The sequence below is a fragment of the Triplophysa rosa genome, linkage group LG11 (genome assembly GCF_024868665.1).
Source record: "Triplophysa rosa linkage group LG11, Trosa_1v2, whole genome shotgun sequence".
NCBI classification, from domain to species: domain Eukaryota; kingdom Metazoa; phylum Chordata; class Actinopteri; order Cypriniformes; family Nemacheilidae; genus Triplophysa; species Triplophysa rosa.
In genome coordinates, this window is record NC_079900.1 from 17,664,078 (window position 1) to 17,684,164 (window position 20,087).

At 39.7% G+C, this 20,087-nt stretch overlaps 1 protein-coding gene across 1 annotated transcript in view; it reads right to left on the minus strand.

Annotated features, from left to right (window-relative positions):
* Positions 1-16,021: 16,021 nt before the first annotated feature.
* Positions 16,022-20,087, minus strand: part of uncx (UNC homeobox) — an 8,525-nt gene continuing 4,459 nt past the window's right edge. Inside the window, exons 1-3 of the mRNA XM_057344926.1 lie at positions 19,089-20,087; positions 18,380-18,555; positions 16,022-17,344 (exon numbers count right to left, since the gene is read on the minus strand). The exon at positions 19,089-20,087 is cut by the window's right edge and continues 4,459 nt beyond it. Coding sequence (XP_057200909.1) covers positions 16,343-17,344; positions 18,380-18,555; positions 19,089-19,347 — 1,437 coding nt within the window. The 5' untranslated portion in view covers positions 19,348-20,087 and the 3' untranslated portion in view covers positions 16,022-16,342. The remainder of the gene's footprint in view (positions 17,345-18,379; positions 18,556-19,088) is intronic.

Sequence of the window (20,087 nt, forward strand, 5' to 3'; positions counted from 1 at the left end):
ATACTCGCACCCCGCCAAGAAAATGAGTTTAAGTAACCGATGCATGCTGGTCAATTTGATGCTCCGCTATAGGGGTGACTTTTCTGTTAAAGCATATTTCCTATGAAGCCATTTTAGAGGATTAAAATTGACAAATTGGTGTTGTCACAATATCAAGGGCTCCTTCAAGTCGGAAATTTACATTTAAACCCGTGTTTGGCAAGACAAAGGGGGAGATGCTGAACTCCACCCTCCACGAGAAAGGTCCCGTCTGAAGAAAAAGACAAGATGCTTCCTCTGTCCAGGGGGGTTAAGCTTTGGAAATAAACACGCTGCACTGCCAGGGCTATTTCGCATGCTGAAAAGAAGCAGTCCACTAATCTATGAATGGAAACGCCAGGGCACCCCTGTGACAAATGTTATCTCGGCGTGGCATAGAGGGTTGAAACCTATTCAACCCCCCCTCGCTCTCCAGCCATTGCTAAGATTATGTCACCATAATCCCTAATGCAGACGTTTTGTAGCCTAGATGGGCAGGTGATTCCAAGTGTGAGGAAAACAGCAGCGCAAGGCCAGCACAGACGTCATTGTTCTTTTTCTTTCAATGCCAACAGAGGTGTACACCGCTGAGCTGCTGTCGTATATTTTTATGAGGCTCAGGAGCTCCTGGATTGAATAGCCTTAGCGGAAGAGACGGCACGGCCCGTCGCCGGAGCGAACACACACGAGTGACAGCACACAAAGCGATTTCCCCCAGTTTTTCTCTTTCCGAGCGCAACAGTGTTTCAGAACAAATAAAAGCGGTAACTGAGACCACGGTGGGAGACGCGAGGTCAAAGCACTCATTATTTCGCCCAGCCCAGTGGAAGCTGAACTTTCTGCGAGTGGGCTGTTTAATTGATTCTTATGGAACGGTGGTATTGATTACTTAAGAGCCTCTGGTCTTAATGCCTGGCTTGCCTTCTGCCTCATACCTTCATAAGGCATAGCCTGGCGCTGCAGGCTTTTATTGTGCCTGTAAAAGTGTAGCTGAAATAATAAGGCACGAGCGGCATCTCCGGTGACCCATTGGTTGCGGGTGATTGTGCCACCTTGATTTTATTTAATTGAGTTTGCGTTGGCTTTAATTTAAATGTTGATGTAGCCTCAGATGAGGTCATTTACAGGGCAGCGATTCAACGCGGCGTAATTGGACTCCGTTTTTTTTGTGAAGGTTTGGGGAATTCATCGGCGGATGCTCAAGGACACGCAGGCAAGATGTCCAGAAATTAGACGGGATTAATTGAAAATCTTAATTACTTTCTGAGGGCATAAACATCTCAATATCAATTAAAACGTATTTCCAGCGCACTTGGAGGATATGAGGAGCAGCAGTAATTAGATATCGAGACTGTCAAAACAACTCGATGGGGTTGTGCATAAACCCTCCGATTGAGCGGCGAGAATAAATTAGGAATGCGCGAATACCTGTTTCGTAGGAACGCTTCGGCCTTCCCGAAGTTGAGCAAAAAAGTGGGAAAAATCCAGCAAAGCACATTCGGGTTATTATTGAAGTGTCTTAAATTATAGAGCGCATATTAAGCAGCGTTATATGACTTGGGCCAACAGGGAAATAATATCCTCCAGCTTGTGCAGAGCAGTGCGCTTGAGTGGGCAGATAAAGCTGGTGTAAAAATGGGTAGTGGATGAGGAAATGTTTTGGAGGTGAAAAATGATTGTTATTCCGGGGACACTCGTCTGTCACAGCCGGCAGTGTGGCCTTGAGCCCTCCCTGTCATTCGCTCGGATTTCACACACATCTGTTTCTCCTATATTTTTCCCGCTAGTTTGTTTTTTCCATTTTAATTTCCTGTCTATCTGTGGGGATTTGAGCGAAGGCCTTGTGTTTTTAGAGTCTATCTCGACCTCATATCGCTCTCTCTAACATTGACTCTTTCCCACAGCGGAAGAAAAAGGGTCTCGGCAGTCATGAACCATTTAGCCAGAGGAAACCGAGGGGCTGCTCCTTTAAACTGGGATTTTTGGACCAATCTGTGCAGTGTATTCGAATTGCAGAGTAACAAATGGACAGTGGAAGGGGTTTGTAATGGTGATTAGAGTCTGAAATTGGTTCAGATTTACAGTGTCAGTCAGAGATGGAGGGGAAGGAATAAGCAGTCTAAGCGGTCTAATGGATCCATCAGCTCGCCGCGGCTGCTCAGTGGGCCGAGTGAGGTCACCAGCCATCCGCGGGCGGCACAAAAGCACTTCAATTTTGTTAGGAAATGTATCAATTTAACTGACTCGAGCGGCACACTGGAAACCTAATGAATCTGGACTCAATTTTCCACCACACTGCCTCTGTGAACCGGAGGAAACAATGCTGCCGGTGAAGGGTTCAGGGAAGTCGGCCGCCATTGGCTGCTCGCCGGCCAGTTGGGAAGACGGGGCCCGGCCTTCGTTTATCTAGCGATAGCCGCGACCCGGACCACTGTCACTCATCTAACAATGATGTCATTAAAGGTAAATTGGCCTCTATTTCAGCGGGATGATAATGCTAATTGAGTGGCAAAACATAATACCGAGAGCTGTTGTGTGCCGTCGAGGGGAGGAGGGGAACAGATTAAATGGCCATACAATAGTGGGTGTCAGGCACGGCAGATGTTGCTTTGTGCTGAGGACTGCATTGACATATCTCTTGCTTGTCAGGCCTGGGCTTTAGGAGAGTCTTACAGGACAGGGGACCAGATGGTCTCAAACAGAGTTTGACTAAAGCGGTTAAACAGAGGCTGGTTATTAAAAAGAAGACAACTCTACCACGAGAAACGGGTTGCTTGGTTGGTAAATAATGGAGCGGGACGGCCTTATCGATCAGACTGACACGCGCCGGCCCGACTTCAGGCTAATGAAAGGCCTCTGGACGGCGGGCGTCATGTTTATTTAGGGGCTGCGCCTCTCGGGGTAAAGAGGTGGGCAAGCTGCTCTTCTTAACATGCACGCTTGCAAATACGCCCATCCCAGCATGACGCTTCCGATTTTAACATTTGCATGTTATTGTCAGACAGTAAATTCTCTGTGTGAACGGCTGAAAATGACAATGTAGAATGAGATATAAAGGGAGTGTTTACCTCACAACAATAATTGCAGTAATTGTTCCTTTCATGTCTGAATGTCAACTGATGCCGTCTACACCATTAACCGTTATACTTTTTATCACCACTGTGTTGAGATCAAATTCTAACTGTTTTGCTTTGATGCTGTTTGTTAATTTGTCAGGGAACATCACACTGTGCTGTGATTTCTGCAAACATAATGATTCATAATTACTGTACAGCTGAACTTGCGATCTGGGTTTTGATTGCAAGCGAAACGGCGCTGGTGTTGTGTTAATAAAAACTTTACCCTGTTGGTATAAAAATAGCTACTGTTTCTACACCTAGCGTATCGGTCAGCTTTCGCTTTTATACGCCGGTTTATTTTAATGTTCGGCGGCTCGGTGGATTAGAATTGAAAGGAGGCCTTTCCACTTGACCTCTCTGTTATTACGAACACTGATCTCATTTGGCAAGTCAGACGGCGGCAGCTCCGTGTTTTTCACGTGCCTTCAAAGCAGACCGCGCTAAACACGGGGTGATGAGGAGAATAGCTGAAATAAAGACTTGAAGTGAATTTAAAAGATTCTGAACTATATCCTTGTTATAAAATGGTTTTGTAATCTATTGTTTTGGTATTTGTTTGACAATTTGTCTTCATCTCTAGTTTGTTAAATGTTTTAACAAATGAAGAAAGATAATTGTCAAAGTGGATTGTGTGATTCAAAATATTCAATACAGCTGGATACAATGGAACAGGGAAACTAAGCTGTCTATGCATTGCAGCTCCTCTCAGCGGGGTGCACAGCTTAAATCTGCAAAATAATGCAAATGAACAACACAAATCAGTTAAGTTTGCTTTGATTTACAAATCCTAGTTGTGCATAAAACAAATCCTTATTTGTTTTAGTCATGTTTGCTTTCATTGTTGCAATTAACCTTTTACGTTACAGTAAATACACATACATTATAGGGATAGTTCACCCCAAAATTTAATTTTTCAACCCTCGTGTCATATCAAACCTGACTTTTTTTCTGCGAAACACAAAAGAAGAATGTTGGTAACCAAACATCATTGGCCCCTATTGACTTGCATTGTATGTACACAATACCACTGATACATTTATCAAAATATCTTCTTTTGTGTTCCACTAAAGAAAGAGTCTTTTAAATGACACGAGGGTGAATGAATGATGACAGAATTTTTATTTTTGGTATGATCTATCCCTTTCAGTGTATAAATCACGTCTGAATCTATACAGTATAAACAAAAAAGCCGAATTGTCAGTCACATTGTGTGTTCGGGTCACACAGACATCCCCGTGTTTCTTTTCTCGGCTGTAGGTTAAAAAAGCAGTTCAAGCGCCGCCTAAATTGTTCTCATCCCACTTCACTTACGCCCGGATCACACTCCTGAATTACTCAATCAGAGTTAGTTTAGGAGCAGGACAAAGCACTAAGAGAGGCTGATGATGTGACCGGAGCTCAGATTGATGTGTGATTCCCTGACATTTCAACCATGCTTGCTCTGCTTTCCTTCAATCAGCCCGGGCTCTTAGCTTTGTCATTTCAGCCGGAACAAACACAAATAAGCAGGCAGATTTGCGCCAGAGCCCTCAGGACAGGGAAAGTTCTGAAATGCTATTTGACAGGTTCACGTAGACTGTTTTATTTTGTCTCTCTTCTCCGTCCCCTAGGTGTTTGACTGTGAGACATTTAATCGCGGGACTGGCGCTTTCATATCAGTAACAAAAATCAAATAATGCAAGATGATTTACTCCCCCTAGCAACCGGGGAGCGCTCTCATAGCAACCAGACGAGCCTCGGGCCTCAGTGTAATCAGCTTGAAAATATTTCAATTATTGTGTTGATTTTAGTGGATTTGAGAGGCGGTCGGTGAGCGCCTCAGTACATTCAGCCCATGACCTGCAGAGGAAGACATTGATTTAAACAGGTGTCAGAGAGGGAAAGTAGAGGCAATTTAAATGGGAATGGGATAGCAAAGTCATTGAGCACTGTTCGGCGCACGTGTGACATCCGCCTGCTGCTGCCGAATCAATGCAGCTCAACTGAAGAAAAAAAATCTCACCTTGAGGAATCATCTGTCTGTCGTGGCCCAGCGAAGCACGAGGATGGAGGTTTCACCAAGCTTCTCCCCGGCCTACCTTAAACCTGATCTGGGTTTTTTGCGGCACCCGTGGGTCCACAGGTAGCTCTGTGGATTGAACGGCTAAGGAACCCGGGCGGACGATACATAATGCAAATAAATGGATGCCGTTTCACGTAGATGGCCGTTATGTTGTGCTTGAGCTCTGATAAATTAACTGTGCTTCCCGAAATAGTTTAACAACAACAGCTTTGTTCAGGTCAAAGGTAATGTAGTATCCGCTGCGCGTGGAACTTTTTGTTAAAACTCGCATTTATAATTGGGACTGGATTTTGCCGTTGTCTGCATTAGTGGCTTTTCTTTGTTTCCGCAAACCGTGGGGGAAGAAAGGAGACAACAATCGCTTCATTTAGATAAAAGAAAACTGCATAATTCAAAACATGAGAGGCGGCGTTAATGTATAATCGTACTTTTCACACTGCCGGCTGAAGTAGAAACCGTATGGTATATTGTAATCTTTTTTGCTTAAAAATGTCATTTCTCTTTAAAGGATTCATTAGGACTAAATTCAGCAGTGGCGCCCACCATTATCTTAACCGCTGAAAATATTAACGTTGGCCTTTTATTGAATTTGCAGGGTTATATTTAGCATGCAAATTGATTCCTTTCACTTTTCCACAAATACAGATCATTTCAGCATGGCTAATTTTGAGGCGGAGAGAGGAGACGACACTGTAATTAAAAGAGCAGACATATCCGTCTACAAGTGTCCCGAACTCAATCTCCCCCAACCCCTCCGTACCAGCTCTTTTTTATCTTCCGGGGTGATTGTATCATCGTCCCAGGCTTATCTTCTATTACCAGTAATGGTCACTGGTACTTATACCATTATCACGCTGGATTTCACATTTGTATAACATTCAGACATGAATATGGCTGCTTTTGTTTCCTTTTCTTTTTTACCTTTGCTAGTGCGGTTACATCCATGCAGATCATATAATCGACGTGTCAATGCACTTCAACCATTACCTGGCTCTTAAATCGTGAAAAGTATATCTATGGATCAGATGGATCAGGCCTCGTGGATCTGGTTACACGGCTATTAGATGAAAATGCCCCAGTTATGTTGATGGAAAACAATGTAAATGTGTCTTTGTGTTTTGTGATCACACAGATGAGGATTTGTGTAATGATTTGCTGATATCATTTGCCCACGGTCAGTCTGTGAGCTGTGGGCATGTGTAGGTGTTGTGTTATGTGTAATGAGTTATGAAACACACTTTCCCCAGAGATTTGAATATTTTATAAATGCAGTTTTTAGGCCAAATGTAGCATATCTTTTTATATTAAGCCATATCATGTATATTGCTGTGTAAAACCGTAGCATTGTTTTTATTTATATTTATCCCCACCTGGAGTTCTTTATATGCAAAGAGACCTCATCTAAATTCTCTAATATTTACAGACTTCATAGATGATCTCGAGGCATTATGTGTAGTAAACATCCATGCATCAGCCGTCACACCATTTGTGGCACTTGCCATCAGTGGCACAGTTATTTAAAACTTGTGAAAGATATTTGAGATATTTGATCGCCTGTGTTAATATCCTCATTTGAAGCACAAAAAAGCTCCATGGGAGTATTTTTGAATATGAGCTGTGCTAATTCGTGTGATCACACATTAATCGTCTGACAGCATCTCACTCTCCGCAGCCAGTCTATTAGGATTTTACACAGAGGTAGGGCCTAAGTGTCAGGTGTCATAATTTAATTGTGTTGTTTTCTATGCCTCTCCTCTCACTTTTGGGACGGGTTTGCGGGCTAATCTATGTAGTGTTCTGTCACTACCCTCTTTTCAGCCTTTTTTGTTTTAAACTGGGGATGAAAGTAATCCACCTTCTCATTTAAAGGGATAGTGCAAAAACAAAATGTTGTAATTTACTCATCCTTCAAATCTGCTTTCGTTCTTCTGCAGAACACAAAAGAAGTTATTTTGAGGAATGTTGTTCAAAGAAAACCGTTGGCCCCCACTTGCATTGGTTTTGTGTCCATAAAATAGAAGTCAATGGGGGCCAACGGTTTTTGGTCAATAACGTTCTTCAAAATATCTTCTTTTGTGTTTTGCGGGGAAAAAGAAAGTCACGGAGGTTTAAAATGACAAGAGGGTGAGTAAATGATGACAGAATTTTCATTTTTGGATGAACTATCATCAAGTGGATCATTATCTCAAGGTGATTGCATTGAATTAAATGTTAATATTGTATTGTATAAAAGTAACCCGTTAGCTCAGTGGATTCTCTCGGGACAATACTGTAAAATATGAAATCAAGTATATGGCCAGAAAATGCTGTTCAGTGAAACAGGACTTGTGTGTTATGGTCAGTTTTATAGCTATTTTTATAGTTTATTCTCATAACAAACAAAGCACTGTGATGTTATATGAAACTGTGCTGCAATAAGTTCTCGTTTTGAGCAGTGGCTTTTATATTTTGTTATATCTAAGTGAAGATGCTTACACTTTTTAAGACAATTCTGTTGTTTTCATCCTTAATCATTGGCAACAGATACTAACACATGCCTTGCTCAAGACCAGCTCCAATTTGGCAAATGCAAGGAATTAGTCTGTTGAATGACAGAACGAGAGAAAAAAATCCTTCCTAATAGACTAAATATTTGGAAATTCCTTCCATGTGTTTAGCCGTGCACACTCCTCATTCGCACATGTTCTTTATTCCAAATAAATGAAGCAGGTTTTGATAAGCTACTTTGGAAGGACAATTGTTTGCCAAAGTTAATTACAGAGTCAGAGTATCTACAATGATAGTGCCTTCCCACTATTGTCCGACGTTGCATTTCCATTTCTATATTATTACGCTGAAATTCGGGTTACAGTAATGCTTGCATGTTATCCCGAACAAGAATTAAAATTCCACCTGACATTTACTTTACATATATTACGCTTAATTGAATTTGTATTTTGTAGCCAGACTGCTGGGGGGAAATCTTGATATGTTTGCAGAAAATTAACGTCCTAGCGCCAGCCCACATATCCATCTTAGAAGATGTTGGTGGTGCTTTAATTATTTCCGGCCTACCTTAATCGTTTATTTCGAATGGCTGAGCAGCTTATCGATAGCACCAAAATGAGTGTTGTGTCTTAAAACTTCCCTTCCTCAGGTTCTCCCCTGGTCGCCAATACAGTGTGGATAAAAGCAATCCACAGCCAAGCGGACTCACTGATAGATATGGTCACACTTTAGAGAGGTAAACACTATTGATTCAGCTCCACTATCGTCTCTAATTTTCTTCCAGCCATTGAGCAATACAATCCTTTATAACAATCGCACTAACTTGTAGGCTTGGAGCACGACGTTTGAGCGCGTTTTTCGTGGACTTTTCGTATTGGGTGGGATGATCTCTCAGACGGACTGCCCGAATTGGAGCGTTTCTGCACCGTCACGTCTCCCCACTTTCTTCGCTCTAATGTGATTGATCGGGCCAGCGTCAGGGTCGTGGCACGCTCTTCTGCAAGACACTTTTGAAGGTGATATTTCAGACCCAGTTAGAACCTATTTCCCCTCACTATTGAATAAAATGTGAACCCTGGGCGAGTTTTTGGAGCCTGTTCTTGAGCCCTAATGGGATAGTGAATGTCTGTACTACCGGGGAGTCCGAGGATTAAACCTTCGGTAATGCGAACGTAATAGTTAAGTCTGGGTTATTGGCCCTGCTGCGTTAAAAACATTTGCAATTTTGGGTTAATGGGGTAGCTGGGGTGGTGAACCTTCATGGTGGGTTTTGAAGCTTGACAGCACCTAGTCATCATGAGCATCATTGTATAGGTAATGATTTTTAAACACTTCTACTTTCATTTTCAAACATCAATGTAAAGGTTTGGTAAATCATGAAGGTAAGTAAATAATGACAGAAATTTTCAGGTGAACAGTTTCCTTAAAGTGCTGTATACTGTATATAGTTGCTGTCCTTCCGAAACCTTGGATGTCCAAATTCGCTGTTTTCAGGAAATGTGCTTTTAAAATGATTAAAAACTGCGTTTTTAAAATTGCACTAAAATACTTTTATTTGTTGGATTTTTGCAAAACCCAGTGACAAACACACTGTAAAACTTTGCTGTAGTTTTGCAGCAGGTTTACCAGTAACTTATTGTAGATTTAATTACTTTCCTATTAGTACTGTTTACCATTTGAGTTGAACTTTTTGTCTTGTTTTTAAAAAATATTTAAAACTTCTTAAATTACAAAACATTTACATAACAAGAAAAGTGACCTAAGATTTTTAGTCTTGTTTCATGAAAGAAAATATAAGAAATAGGTAAGTTTATGTTTAAAACAAAATAGTAAATTCAATCTAAAGTAAGTTACTGACAAACCTGCTGCAAAACTACAGCAAAGTTTTACAGTGTAAAGAGTAACTAATATAAAGATTTATAGCAAAAAGCAAAAATCACAGAATATGGAGATATGAGGTTTCAGAAGCACAGCAGCAATGTGCTACATTCACTACATGACACAAAGTCTTGTTATTAGACAATAAATGAGAACACAGAACATACACTGTAAAAAACAACTAGTAAGATTTACCTACATTTTTTGTTTAAATTTGCAAAAACTTGACACAAAAAATAAATAAATTTACTTTAAAAACAATGTAAAAAACTTTTAAAGGAATATTTCCTTCTAAAAAGGTATGTGCAAAACTTGCGCAAATTTACACAAAAATGTAATAGTTGTTTTTTTACAGTGTAATAATCATTATGTCCAAATATACACAATTAGAATTTTTGAGAATTTTTGGGACTTTTCTATTTTTCGCTGCTTTTGGTGCAGAAATGACACACTTCACATTTAATATCATTCAGCAAACCTCACACAAGCAATTCATATTAATCTGGACATGACACTGTGAAATGTTTGATATCTTTTGTTTGCATCATTGAGTAACTGCTGTAAAAGCCTCTCCAGAGGAGTTTAATAATGGACTGAGAAATAGCTTTGACATTATGTCTTTTAAAGTTCACCTGAAAATCATATTTTTTAAGGAGATTCTCTCCCTTTGAGATGTCGCCATGTGAACCTGTTTATTGCACGTCAGGTCTTTTGTGAATCTGACTACCTGCGTCCTCTCTGTATGAAATGGGGAAGGTTAATGCAGTTTAAGGTATAAAATAATTACTAATTATCCCAGGGTTAACTACACCCGTTGGCAATTCCTTTCATGTCCCTCTATGCCGGGCTTGACCCAAATCAATGACAAAATTTACCTTATAAATTCCCAACGAAGTTTGACCTTGCACAGGTGGAGAACTGGGGAAGGGGGTTAAATATGGGGATGGATAACAAACAAAGGTTTATTTTTATTTGAGTGATTTGTAGAGAGAATAACACCGCACTATAATGAAAAACATAGCTAATGTTGAATTTAAAAAGCTTCCAGGAGCTTAACGCTGAAATTCAGCACCAGTTGCAGATTTTTACAACAGCCCTTCAAACTGTCACTTCACCGTTATATGAAGTCATTTTGATGTTAACAAGTTCTTTACTGAGAACATCAACGCATTTACACCTTCTTCTGAGCTGTGATGGGTTACATTAGCTTCACAGAATCCATTTTTAATACCACTCCCCTTACGCTGTGTATATTTTAACAAACGGATGGATCAAAGAGCCAGTAGTTTCGCTAGTTGGTAAACAGTCAGAGGGGAGCTTATTTATCTTTCACATAACTAGAGTTATTTGTGACCCGTAAAGGGCCGACACTTACAAATAGATTTGGACAGTGTTGCCTTAACATCTGGAAACCCTATTTAACTCATCCCATCTCAGGAAGTTTTCACACTTCACGCTTCATTAACCTCTAGGGTCTGGAGTCCCTGGGAAGATGGGAGTGAAACGCTTGTTTACACAGCGCCTTCTAAATCACCACCAGAGCTTTAGCCATCACTGTGGCACATCAGCACAGGTGAGGAACATACAGGTGCCGAGCTCTGGAGGATCCTTCCCACCCATCTCCATTTTCACTTCTAATTGATAACGAATTAGCTTTCAAGTGAGAATGAACCGCTGGTGTCACTTCACGGTGAAGCACATCTTCCGATTTGATTTGTGTCTTACCACTGCCAGATTCTGCATTTCATTTTCTGATTCATTTTGCTGTGACACCTCACACTGTGACAATTGTTAACAACGCGTTATGGATTGTGCCTAATTCTGTAGGATGATCACGAGGAAAATGACTTTTGCTTTTAATCATCCGCATAATGTTTTCTTTCATTGACTAATATACAAAATGCTGCCATTAGCATTCAAAAAATATCTTGGCTTGTGAATCAGATTAAATCCACATTTAGATGTCATTTAGATGCATTTAAAATATTAGAATTGATTCTAGCAAGCTTTACCCTTACCGGGTGACAGAATGTGGGCATAAAGCAGTTAGAATTGGTTGATAAAGGGATAAACCTATTTGTATAGTGTACTAATGTTGCCTTGAGTATTTTATTTGACTGAAAATACTAATTGCACTTCTTTGTTGTCTCATATTTATTTTAAAACTTAAAATATTTTGGCAGAAGTGCTTTTGCCAAACATCTTTTTATGACAACATTGTAAAACATGCACCAATATTGTGGTATATTTCCTTCCATTCCATTTTGTATTAATTATGTCTTTGCATCACACTTGATTATGAGACTGTTATACTATTCAACATATTTGTTCAAATAAATATAGTTTGTATAACTTGTCAGCATATACCAGCATTTCGATAATTTGTTGGACACTACAGACATCGAGATCCAAAAAGATGTGCTGCCTCCTAATATTCATGAAACTCCCATTGAGATTATTGTCATGGACCAACAAATTCTCCTTTGGCCAGAATTCAGTAGTTTATCAGATGAAATATAGGTAATGAAACACATTTCACAAGGTGATAATTAGAATTAGAACAGAAGAGCAAAGCACCAGTCACAGGCTGATAGATTTTTAATAACTACAATGACCAGAGGAATTCGTGTGAACATTATAGGGTCCTGTTTATCTTACTGACTTGTAACGGGTCAAAAATATGTACAAAAAAATGTAATTTATGTGTAATTTATGGCTCTGACAAAGATGTTCATAATTTAGTGGGTTTGATTTCAATGAAAGATCTATACATTGAACTGCAGATCAATGCTTTGTTGGTTTTCCTCATGCTACACCTCTTGAAGAGATGTCTTTATAGAGTACTGAGGAGCAAAATATTGCTCAGAAAGAAAATTACGTTAATGTTTAAAATGCTGTAAAATCATGCGATGGAACTTTGTATTGAAACATGACTGCATTGATAAAATAATACTGCCCACTTCTAAATATATATCTTTTTTACTCTTTTAATAGCCCTCAAAAGGGAATTTATATTATAGGGATAGTTCACCCAAAAATGAAAATTCTTTCATCATTTACTAACCCTAGGTTGTAATTTTGTTGTTCTGCTAAACACAAGGGAAGACATTTAGAGGAGTGTCAGTAAGCAAATAGATCTCATCCCCCATTTACTGCCATATAGGGAAAATAAATACTATGGAAGTCAATGGGGGATGAGATCTGTTTGGTTACTGACATTCTTCCAAATATTTTCCTTTGTGTGTAGCAGAACAAAGAAATGTATACATATTTGGAACATTCTGAGGGTTAGTAAATGATGACATAATTTTCATTTTTAGGTGAACTATCCCTTTAATTCACTGAAATCAACTGGTCTCCTTGTAAACTACACAATTGTGGTTTATATGCAAGAAAGCTTTTGACACATTGTATTATATGGGGAGGTTGAATCACAATTCAATCTTATTTCAAATGAGTACTGAAGTGATTGCAGGGACACAAGGCTCCACCATATAGCCAAAGAAAAGCAGTGCCACTTAGATCTTTCTCACAATCACTTAAAACGGTACTTGACATTTGGCTCCTATCCTGCAGCTACTCTGCCATGCATTTTAGGATTACTTTACAGCGTATGCCCATTAATTCACCGGCGGACTTCAACGCTCTTATCTCTGCCATGCAGTTGAGAGAATAACTGACATGCGCATTGTTTATGCACGATAGCTAAATTGATTAACCCGAATATTTGACGTGTTAAAGAATTAAATATTTTGTCACTTTTTTCTGTATTTAATTAACAAAGTGCTTTTATTTTATTTTACTTACCAATCTGGTTCAGTTTTGCTAGTCTCGCTATTCTTTTTTTGTCTCTTTTTCAATCAAAAATAGAAAAATTGTCACAAAGGTTACGACGCAGCACCTCTAATGTAAGTTTTTGAGCTGTTTTCCCATAAAAACATAGTTCCACGAGACAATTATTATTAGTCATTTTTGTTTAGATCGTTTCGATAATTTACATATGAACGTTGCAATATTAGGCTACAGCATTGCAAACCAATTAATTACCTAAAGTCACAAAAGCATTTATTTATTTAGCTATTGCTCACCACCAGAACGTCTCTTTGCCTCTTTGAGTCAGATTATGAGAGATTGTTTATGAAAACCATAATTGAAAAGCAAAGGATTGAGGTGGGAATCAAACATTTAATTTCCTAATGATTTATACTGCGGAGTCGGGCAGACAGATTTTTCAAGCCGCACGTTAAATCGGTGTGCGGCGGAATATAATCACTGCTCGGCTGGCCCGTTGGCCTTGCACCTGTCCTCGAGGTATATGGAGTCTATCTCCGAGTTTGGCAAAATATGAAACAACAAAAGAAACTAATCTCCAAAGCACTCAGGGAGGGGTTAAGACTGGGTGTTGCAAATGAGGCTCTTGAAATCACCTTCATAATTAATTGCGCGAATTTGATTCTATTAAATAAAAATAACACGTATTGAGGAACTCAATTAGCATTAATTAAGCTTGATATCCTAATTTGGAAAATGTGTTGAGGAAAACAAGCGTTTTCCGAGTCGTTTTACCCCTGATGTTGTTGAATACCAGCTTTCTGCCTTTGGGCTGCGTTTCTCTCCTTAGAGACTTGAAAATGAGAAATGGAGATGGAATATCAGGAGGTGCTAAATTAGCTGCCTGATCTGCACTTATTGCTGCACACACACCCCCATTACTTTGCTGTTCTCTCTCTCTCTCTTAACATTCCAGGCATGGCGCGGCGTCGAGATAGCAGATTTATCAAATGGGAAAATGAATGCATGATGATCAGTTAAATTGAAAATCAGCGCCTGCATGACAGCCCGACCTGACACCTCCGTAATTAGAAAGAAAAATGATGGCGTCCGATGCATAATAGAGCAAAAACAATTTACACTCTCCCATAATGATCCAGCGTTCAAATTGAAAATTTCTCCGGGTAGAAATTGAATTCATAAAGTATGATTCATGGAGGACACATCTCCTGGAGGCTGCCTGGGCCATATCGATTGATAGTTTGTCTTGAATCATACAGCGTGCTGCTTTCCGGCAAAAGCTTAACTACTTAAGCAAATCGCTAATTTCACCTTAAGGCCACCAGTGTGCAGCCAGCGATACTCCTATTCAGACTGCAAATGAATTAAACATGAACGTGCCCCACTAAAGGGAAAAAACAGCAGTAAATTGAAGGACACCTCCAGACAACTAACATTTTACAAACACTTGCTATTTTTCATATCTACACAAAAGGCAATTCATTGACACGGAGAAAGAGAAAGGATGACTTTAAAGAATCGAATTTTTAGGAATAAATAATTGTTACAACGCCATCTTTATTCCACATAAAATATATTGTTATTATTATTATTGATTGAATGATTGTCTATTTAATACGTGTAAATCTTTTCTGTTTCCCCCGGTGGTTTTATCATGCCCACTATTTGTGTATAGTCTACCCTGAAGTCTTAAGTCTGTCTCTGGTGAAAATTATGTAAATATTATGAAGGAGACTCTGGCTCAGAAATTCATTTGCGCCTGCCTCACTTATTATTTTCAATTTATTTGCAAATCAAGGCCCAATGGAAGTGGGAGGACTAGAGGGTCGTAAAAAAAGAAAAGAATAAAACAATAACCGCACCTGTAAGACCAAATTAAAAACCTCAGAATTTAATTAATGCCACTTATATTAATATCACGAAACTGATGATCAGAATTCTATTATTTGATTGCCTTTCCTTACCTCGCCTTTAGATCTGGTCAACATTGCTAATATTGTCAAGGCGCAGATGTCTGGGAGCCCCCACAGGGTCCCAAGGGACCGCCAACCCTATTAGAACAAATGTGTTCTGCTATTGTAAATAGGCACGTTTGCTTCGCCCGTCCTATTACAGCCGACGCATGATCAATAGGCTGATAACACAGGAACATCAATATAAGCGACAGAACAATGAGGGATATCATCGAACATCTATCTTAATATAGCCAGCTACAAGGGCCCTGACAAAGTGAAAAGCTCATGAAAATTCCGCCCCACGAATTCCCATCTCCTATCCAATATGCACAAACACACTCCCAGCTGCCGAGGCTATTATTTTCGTATTTCAATTTGACACCCCAGCCTTTCATGCTAATTCTATTATTCTTGGAAGTTTATGTGATTTCATATCACTAGAAATCGGTAATGTATTATAACCCTTTGGGCTAAAATAAACTGAATCCCTGCAGTAGCCACCGGGAAAATAATTACTTTCATATCAAAACTCTGCAGGAGTCGAACGGGTCTTTTCGCCTCCGGCTCGTAACCTCATTTCAGCGTAGCTTATAGATGAATAAATTTGTTAAAGCAATACACAAAATACAACACAGAGTTTTAAGAGAAGGAGCTATATACCCCATGCACAACATAAGCTCTATTTAGGGCCATGCACGCTTGTACGTTTGTTGTATACAATCGATTTATTTATGAAAAACTTACATATATAAATATCTTAATACTTTTTACAACGTCTGAGGTTTTGTCTTGTCTCTTTTTTTACAGTTTGTTATACAGGGAGCTGCTGATGCTATTTGTTCAATAAACATTTGATAGCCCACCACACACATACACAAATTATTCATACAGACATTTCCCCTAATCAGAATATAAATATTTCAATGAAAACGATACGTTTCGATATGTCGACATTTTTTCCTCTTCGGTTAATCTTTGGAGGAGTGTCGTGCCCATATCGACACGCTCCTCGGTTTCTACATTAATTTAATTTATTCCATATCGACATCAACTGAGTCTTTGTCGGTGTCCTTGCTGGTTGTCGCTGATTCTGAATTTTGTGGTGGATAGTCTGGTAACGACTGCTCCTTTTTCTCTGATTGTGGAGATTTTGGCTCGGCGAGGTCTAACTGTATATCTTGTGGGCATCTTTCATTACAGCTGCCCGATGAATGACCATTAATGGTAGTCTGTGGTGGACTGCTCTGTGGTGAACACGTTATGCTGCCCGACTGACTGACCTGGCCTTTGATTGCACGCGCGACGGTGCTGTTTACATTGCTGTTCTCCTTGGTGTTCCTGTGTCCTGGGTTTCCAGCAAAGTTATTATCAGTGGCCGGCCCTTTCTGTCCATTTTCAGCATCAGGGCTTGACGTCGTTGTCTTCAAAGCAGTCTGTGGAACAATGAAACCTAGAGGTTGCGTTATAGGGTAAAGTAAAAAATGTCCTTTCCCTATCAAAGGCCGTGGAGTGGGTACTGGAAAGTCCATAGGCGACTTGCGCCGAGGCCTGGAGTCCGATAGAAGGCTTTCCACGCTAAAGGGACTGGGTTTTTGAAGAGCGGAAGACCTACTACTGGAGCACAAATTTGACTGCTGACCGCTGTCGGACGAGTCCAGCTCGGATCCACGTGCGTCTTGGTCTGTGTTTCTTTGGTCCTCGAGTTTCTGCGGTGTTTGGTCACAGCTTGGTTGCGTTTGGTTGAAATGGATATTTTGCTCGCTGTCCGTTATTTGTGACAAGCCACTGTCACTGTCAGATCCTGGGGTGTGAAATAAGTCCCCCGAAATGAGTTTATTCTGGGATTTTAAAAGCCGTCTTTCTTGTTTCCTTTTCTTTTTTTCCATCCTCTCCAGTTCTCTGCGTGCAATTTCCTCCGGGTCCATGGGCTCGCCACTGCAGGTCGTCGGATGGGAGTTGTGTGCAGGTCGCCCCGGCCCCTTTTTCGTGTTCTCCTTTTTTCTCCATTTTGCTCTGCGATTTTGAAACCATACCTAATCATCGAAAACAAAATAAACATTAACTTATCTGGGAAACTAAAGCAATGGCAAATACGTCTGCATTAAAAAAACAGACAGGCCTATGGCTACGTAAAGGCTTTTTTTAAATTAAAATGTAAACATTATATTTGGGTATGCAGACCTATATTACCACAAAGAGATGTGCATATTTATCTGGCCAAAATAATAATAAGAAGATGAAGAAATAATAATAATTCAGGTTTGAAAAAAAAATTATGTATAAGCCTACTTCTACATAATGTTTTTTTTGTCCTGATAATGCTAACATACAGATACTACAATTTAAAAATAATGTTGAAGTTAAAATACATCATCAGTTGTTTTAAAAATGGACGTTTTAAAAATGAATGCATTTTTTGACGATTTTTTCATTTTAGCCAAGCAGTTTAGGTTTGTAGGCCAAACGTTTGAAACTAAAATTACAGTCCACAATAATAAATGACCGCACGACTGACAAAGAAGAAATACTGCAAATTAGTAAAGGACCGAATTTTATAAGAGCACATATATTTGTAAATTGATATTAATTTGTAATATTTTATAAGGAAGGTGCATCCTTTGCCCCCACAATCTTACAAACGACTTTGGTTGAAAAAGAGAATAATAAAAAAACAGTAACAATATTATTTTTATTAAAGGTAATCTATTTTTTATTATTGTATTATTTTTACAATGCTATGTGGGGCCTACTGCATAGTCTACACAATAAGAAAATACAGCAGATAAACTACAAAAAGCCGATGTCGTGTGAGAAAGCACTTATTTATATACAAATTAAACTATAGGATAAATATTTTTTTAAACCGTAATTAATTGTATACAGAAACATTAGCAAAACGAGCATTTCTGGTGATTTGAACAAACAAAAATTACAAGCAGAAAAACTGAAATAAACTTCAACTAAACGATTTACATAAAACCATTGCGTTCAGTCAGCAGATTTATTTTGATCCATTGAATGAATAAAGTCACATCACAACACTTAAAGGACAAATTCATTGAATTTACCTGCACTCTTGATTCTATCAAATCCAATCTCAGAGCAAGTGCTTCCCTCATGAACACATCTGGATAGTGACTTTCATTAAAAGCCTTCTCTAATTCTTCCAGCTGCCAGCCTGTGAAATTGGTACGAGTTCGTCTTCTTTTACAACCCGGACTATCCTTCTCTGGATCCCCCGAATCTATATGAAAAACAATAAATTAGAATCGCGTACAACTTGTTCAGTTGTGGCCACCATAACAGTGGGCCCACTGATTTCTTCATGATGTTTATTTTTCTGCAACTAGTATATACTATTATTACGTAGCTACTACTATAACAGTATACAATATAGCCTACTATATTAGCCTATATACTATCATATGTGTGTGAGACAGGGCAAAGATAAAAGCCATTTTTATTTGGTTTAGTCTTGTAATAAATGTCAAGAACAGAGAGATAAAGACAGTAAAGTACATGTCTGTATAATTTTACTATAAAAATATGTAAATAGTGTGCTATGTTAGCCTCTATAACTCTCCAAATCCGTCTGCTTTTTTCAAGTAGTAAACGTTACAAACACACGAGAGAAAGGCTTCTTTTGTTTTGCAGGCTAAAGCGCGTTCTCGAAAGCTTTATGGGAAAACTCTTCTTTGTCAACAACAAGACAAAAACATGCTCCCTCGCGTCAGTTAAAAGCCCATTTTAGCAAGTGTTCGCGGTCCGTTTGCTTACCTGTCAGTTTGTAGTGTTGGTTATCTCCATTCATGCCGCAGCCAGCCGACAAGAGAGGGTTCGAGTTAACCACAGACGCTGTGCACGAGCCGTTAAGTAATCCGTCTATTGAGAAAGGAACCGCGGCCGTAGATTGAAGTTGATGACCGGCTAATTCGTACATGTGATGGTGGCTGAGATGGTAAGGAAAGCTCACCATCCCACCGAGGGAGCCTCCGAACTGGGCATGAGGTGGATCCAGTATCCTGCTGTCCATCATCTCCCAGGCAAAAGGAAACGACGTCTGGTGGTCGGTGATGTGAATTTAAAAAACATGCAGCGCGAGAGAGCAGCGAGGAGGGGACATGATGTGGGGAGCAGGATGAGCTGTTCTTTATCAACACGAAGCTTCCAATAATTAGCTTAGGCTCTGGGAATTTGAGACCAATGAGAAGCGTTAATCGGCGCTGACGTCAGAGACGTGGTCCGAAAACGCTTTCCATATCGATTGCTAATTAAACCTGACATCCACCTCAATAAACAATATCAGAGCTGTCACAACAAGACAGGAGGGCTTTGATAAGAACTACATCACGACTACACAGGGGGCCTTAGAGGGAGAGCGATCAGATTTGATACCCAGTTAAACGCTAAATAGACACTGAAATCTCACCTCGGACCGCAGCCACACGCGGCGGCGGATTCATCACCGTTTGAGACAATGTCCCTCTATTCAAATCCAATCCAATCTTTTTTTCCACGCACAAACAAACAAGAACTCACAAAAGAAACGGGGGAAAACAAACACACATCAATACACCGGCAAGCTGAAACGTTGCCATGTGAGCAGGTAAGATAAATTGACCGACCTAGCTTATTTATTTGCGAGGGGATGCTTAGACTACCTGTCACAAGTCAACCTGAAGATATTCGTTAAACGAAGCTGTCACATGTGATTCAAATCTACAACCAGTTAAGACAATGCTTAAAAAACATGGAATTGTCTTAACTCATTTCGCT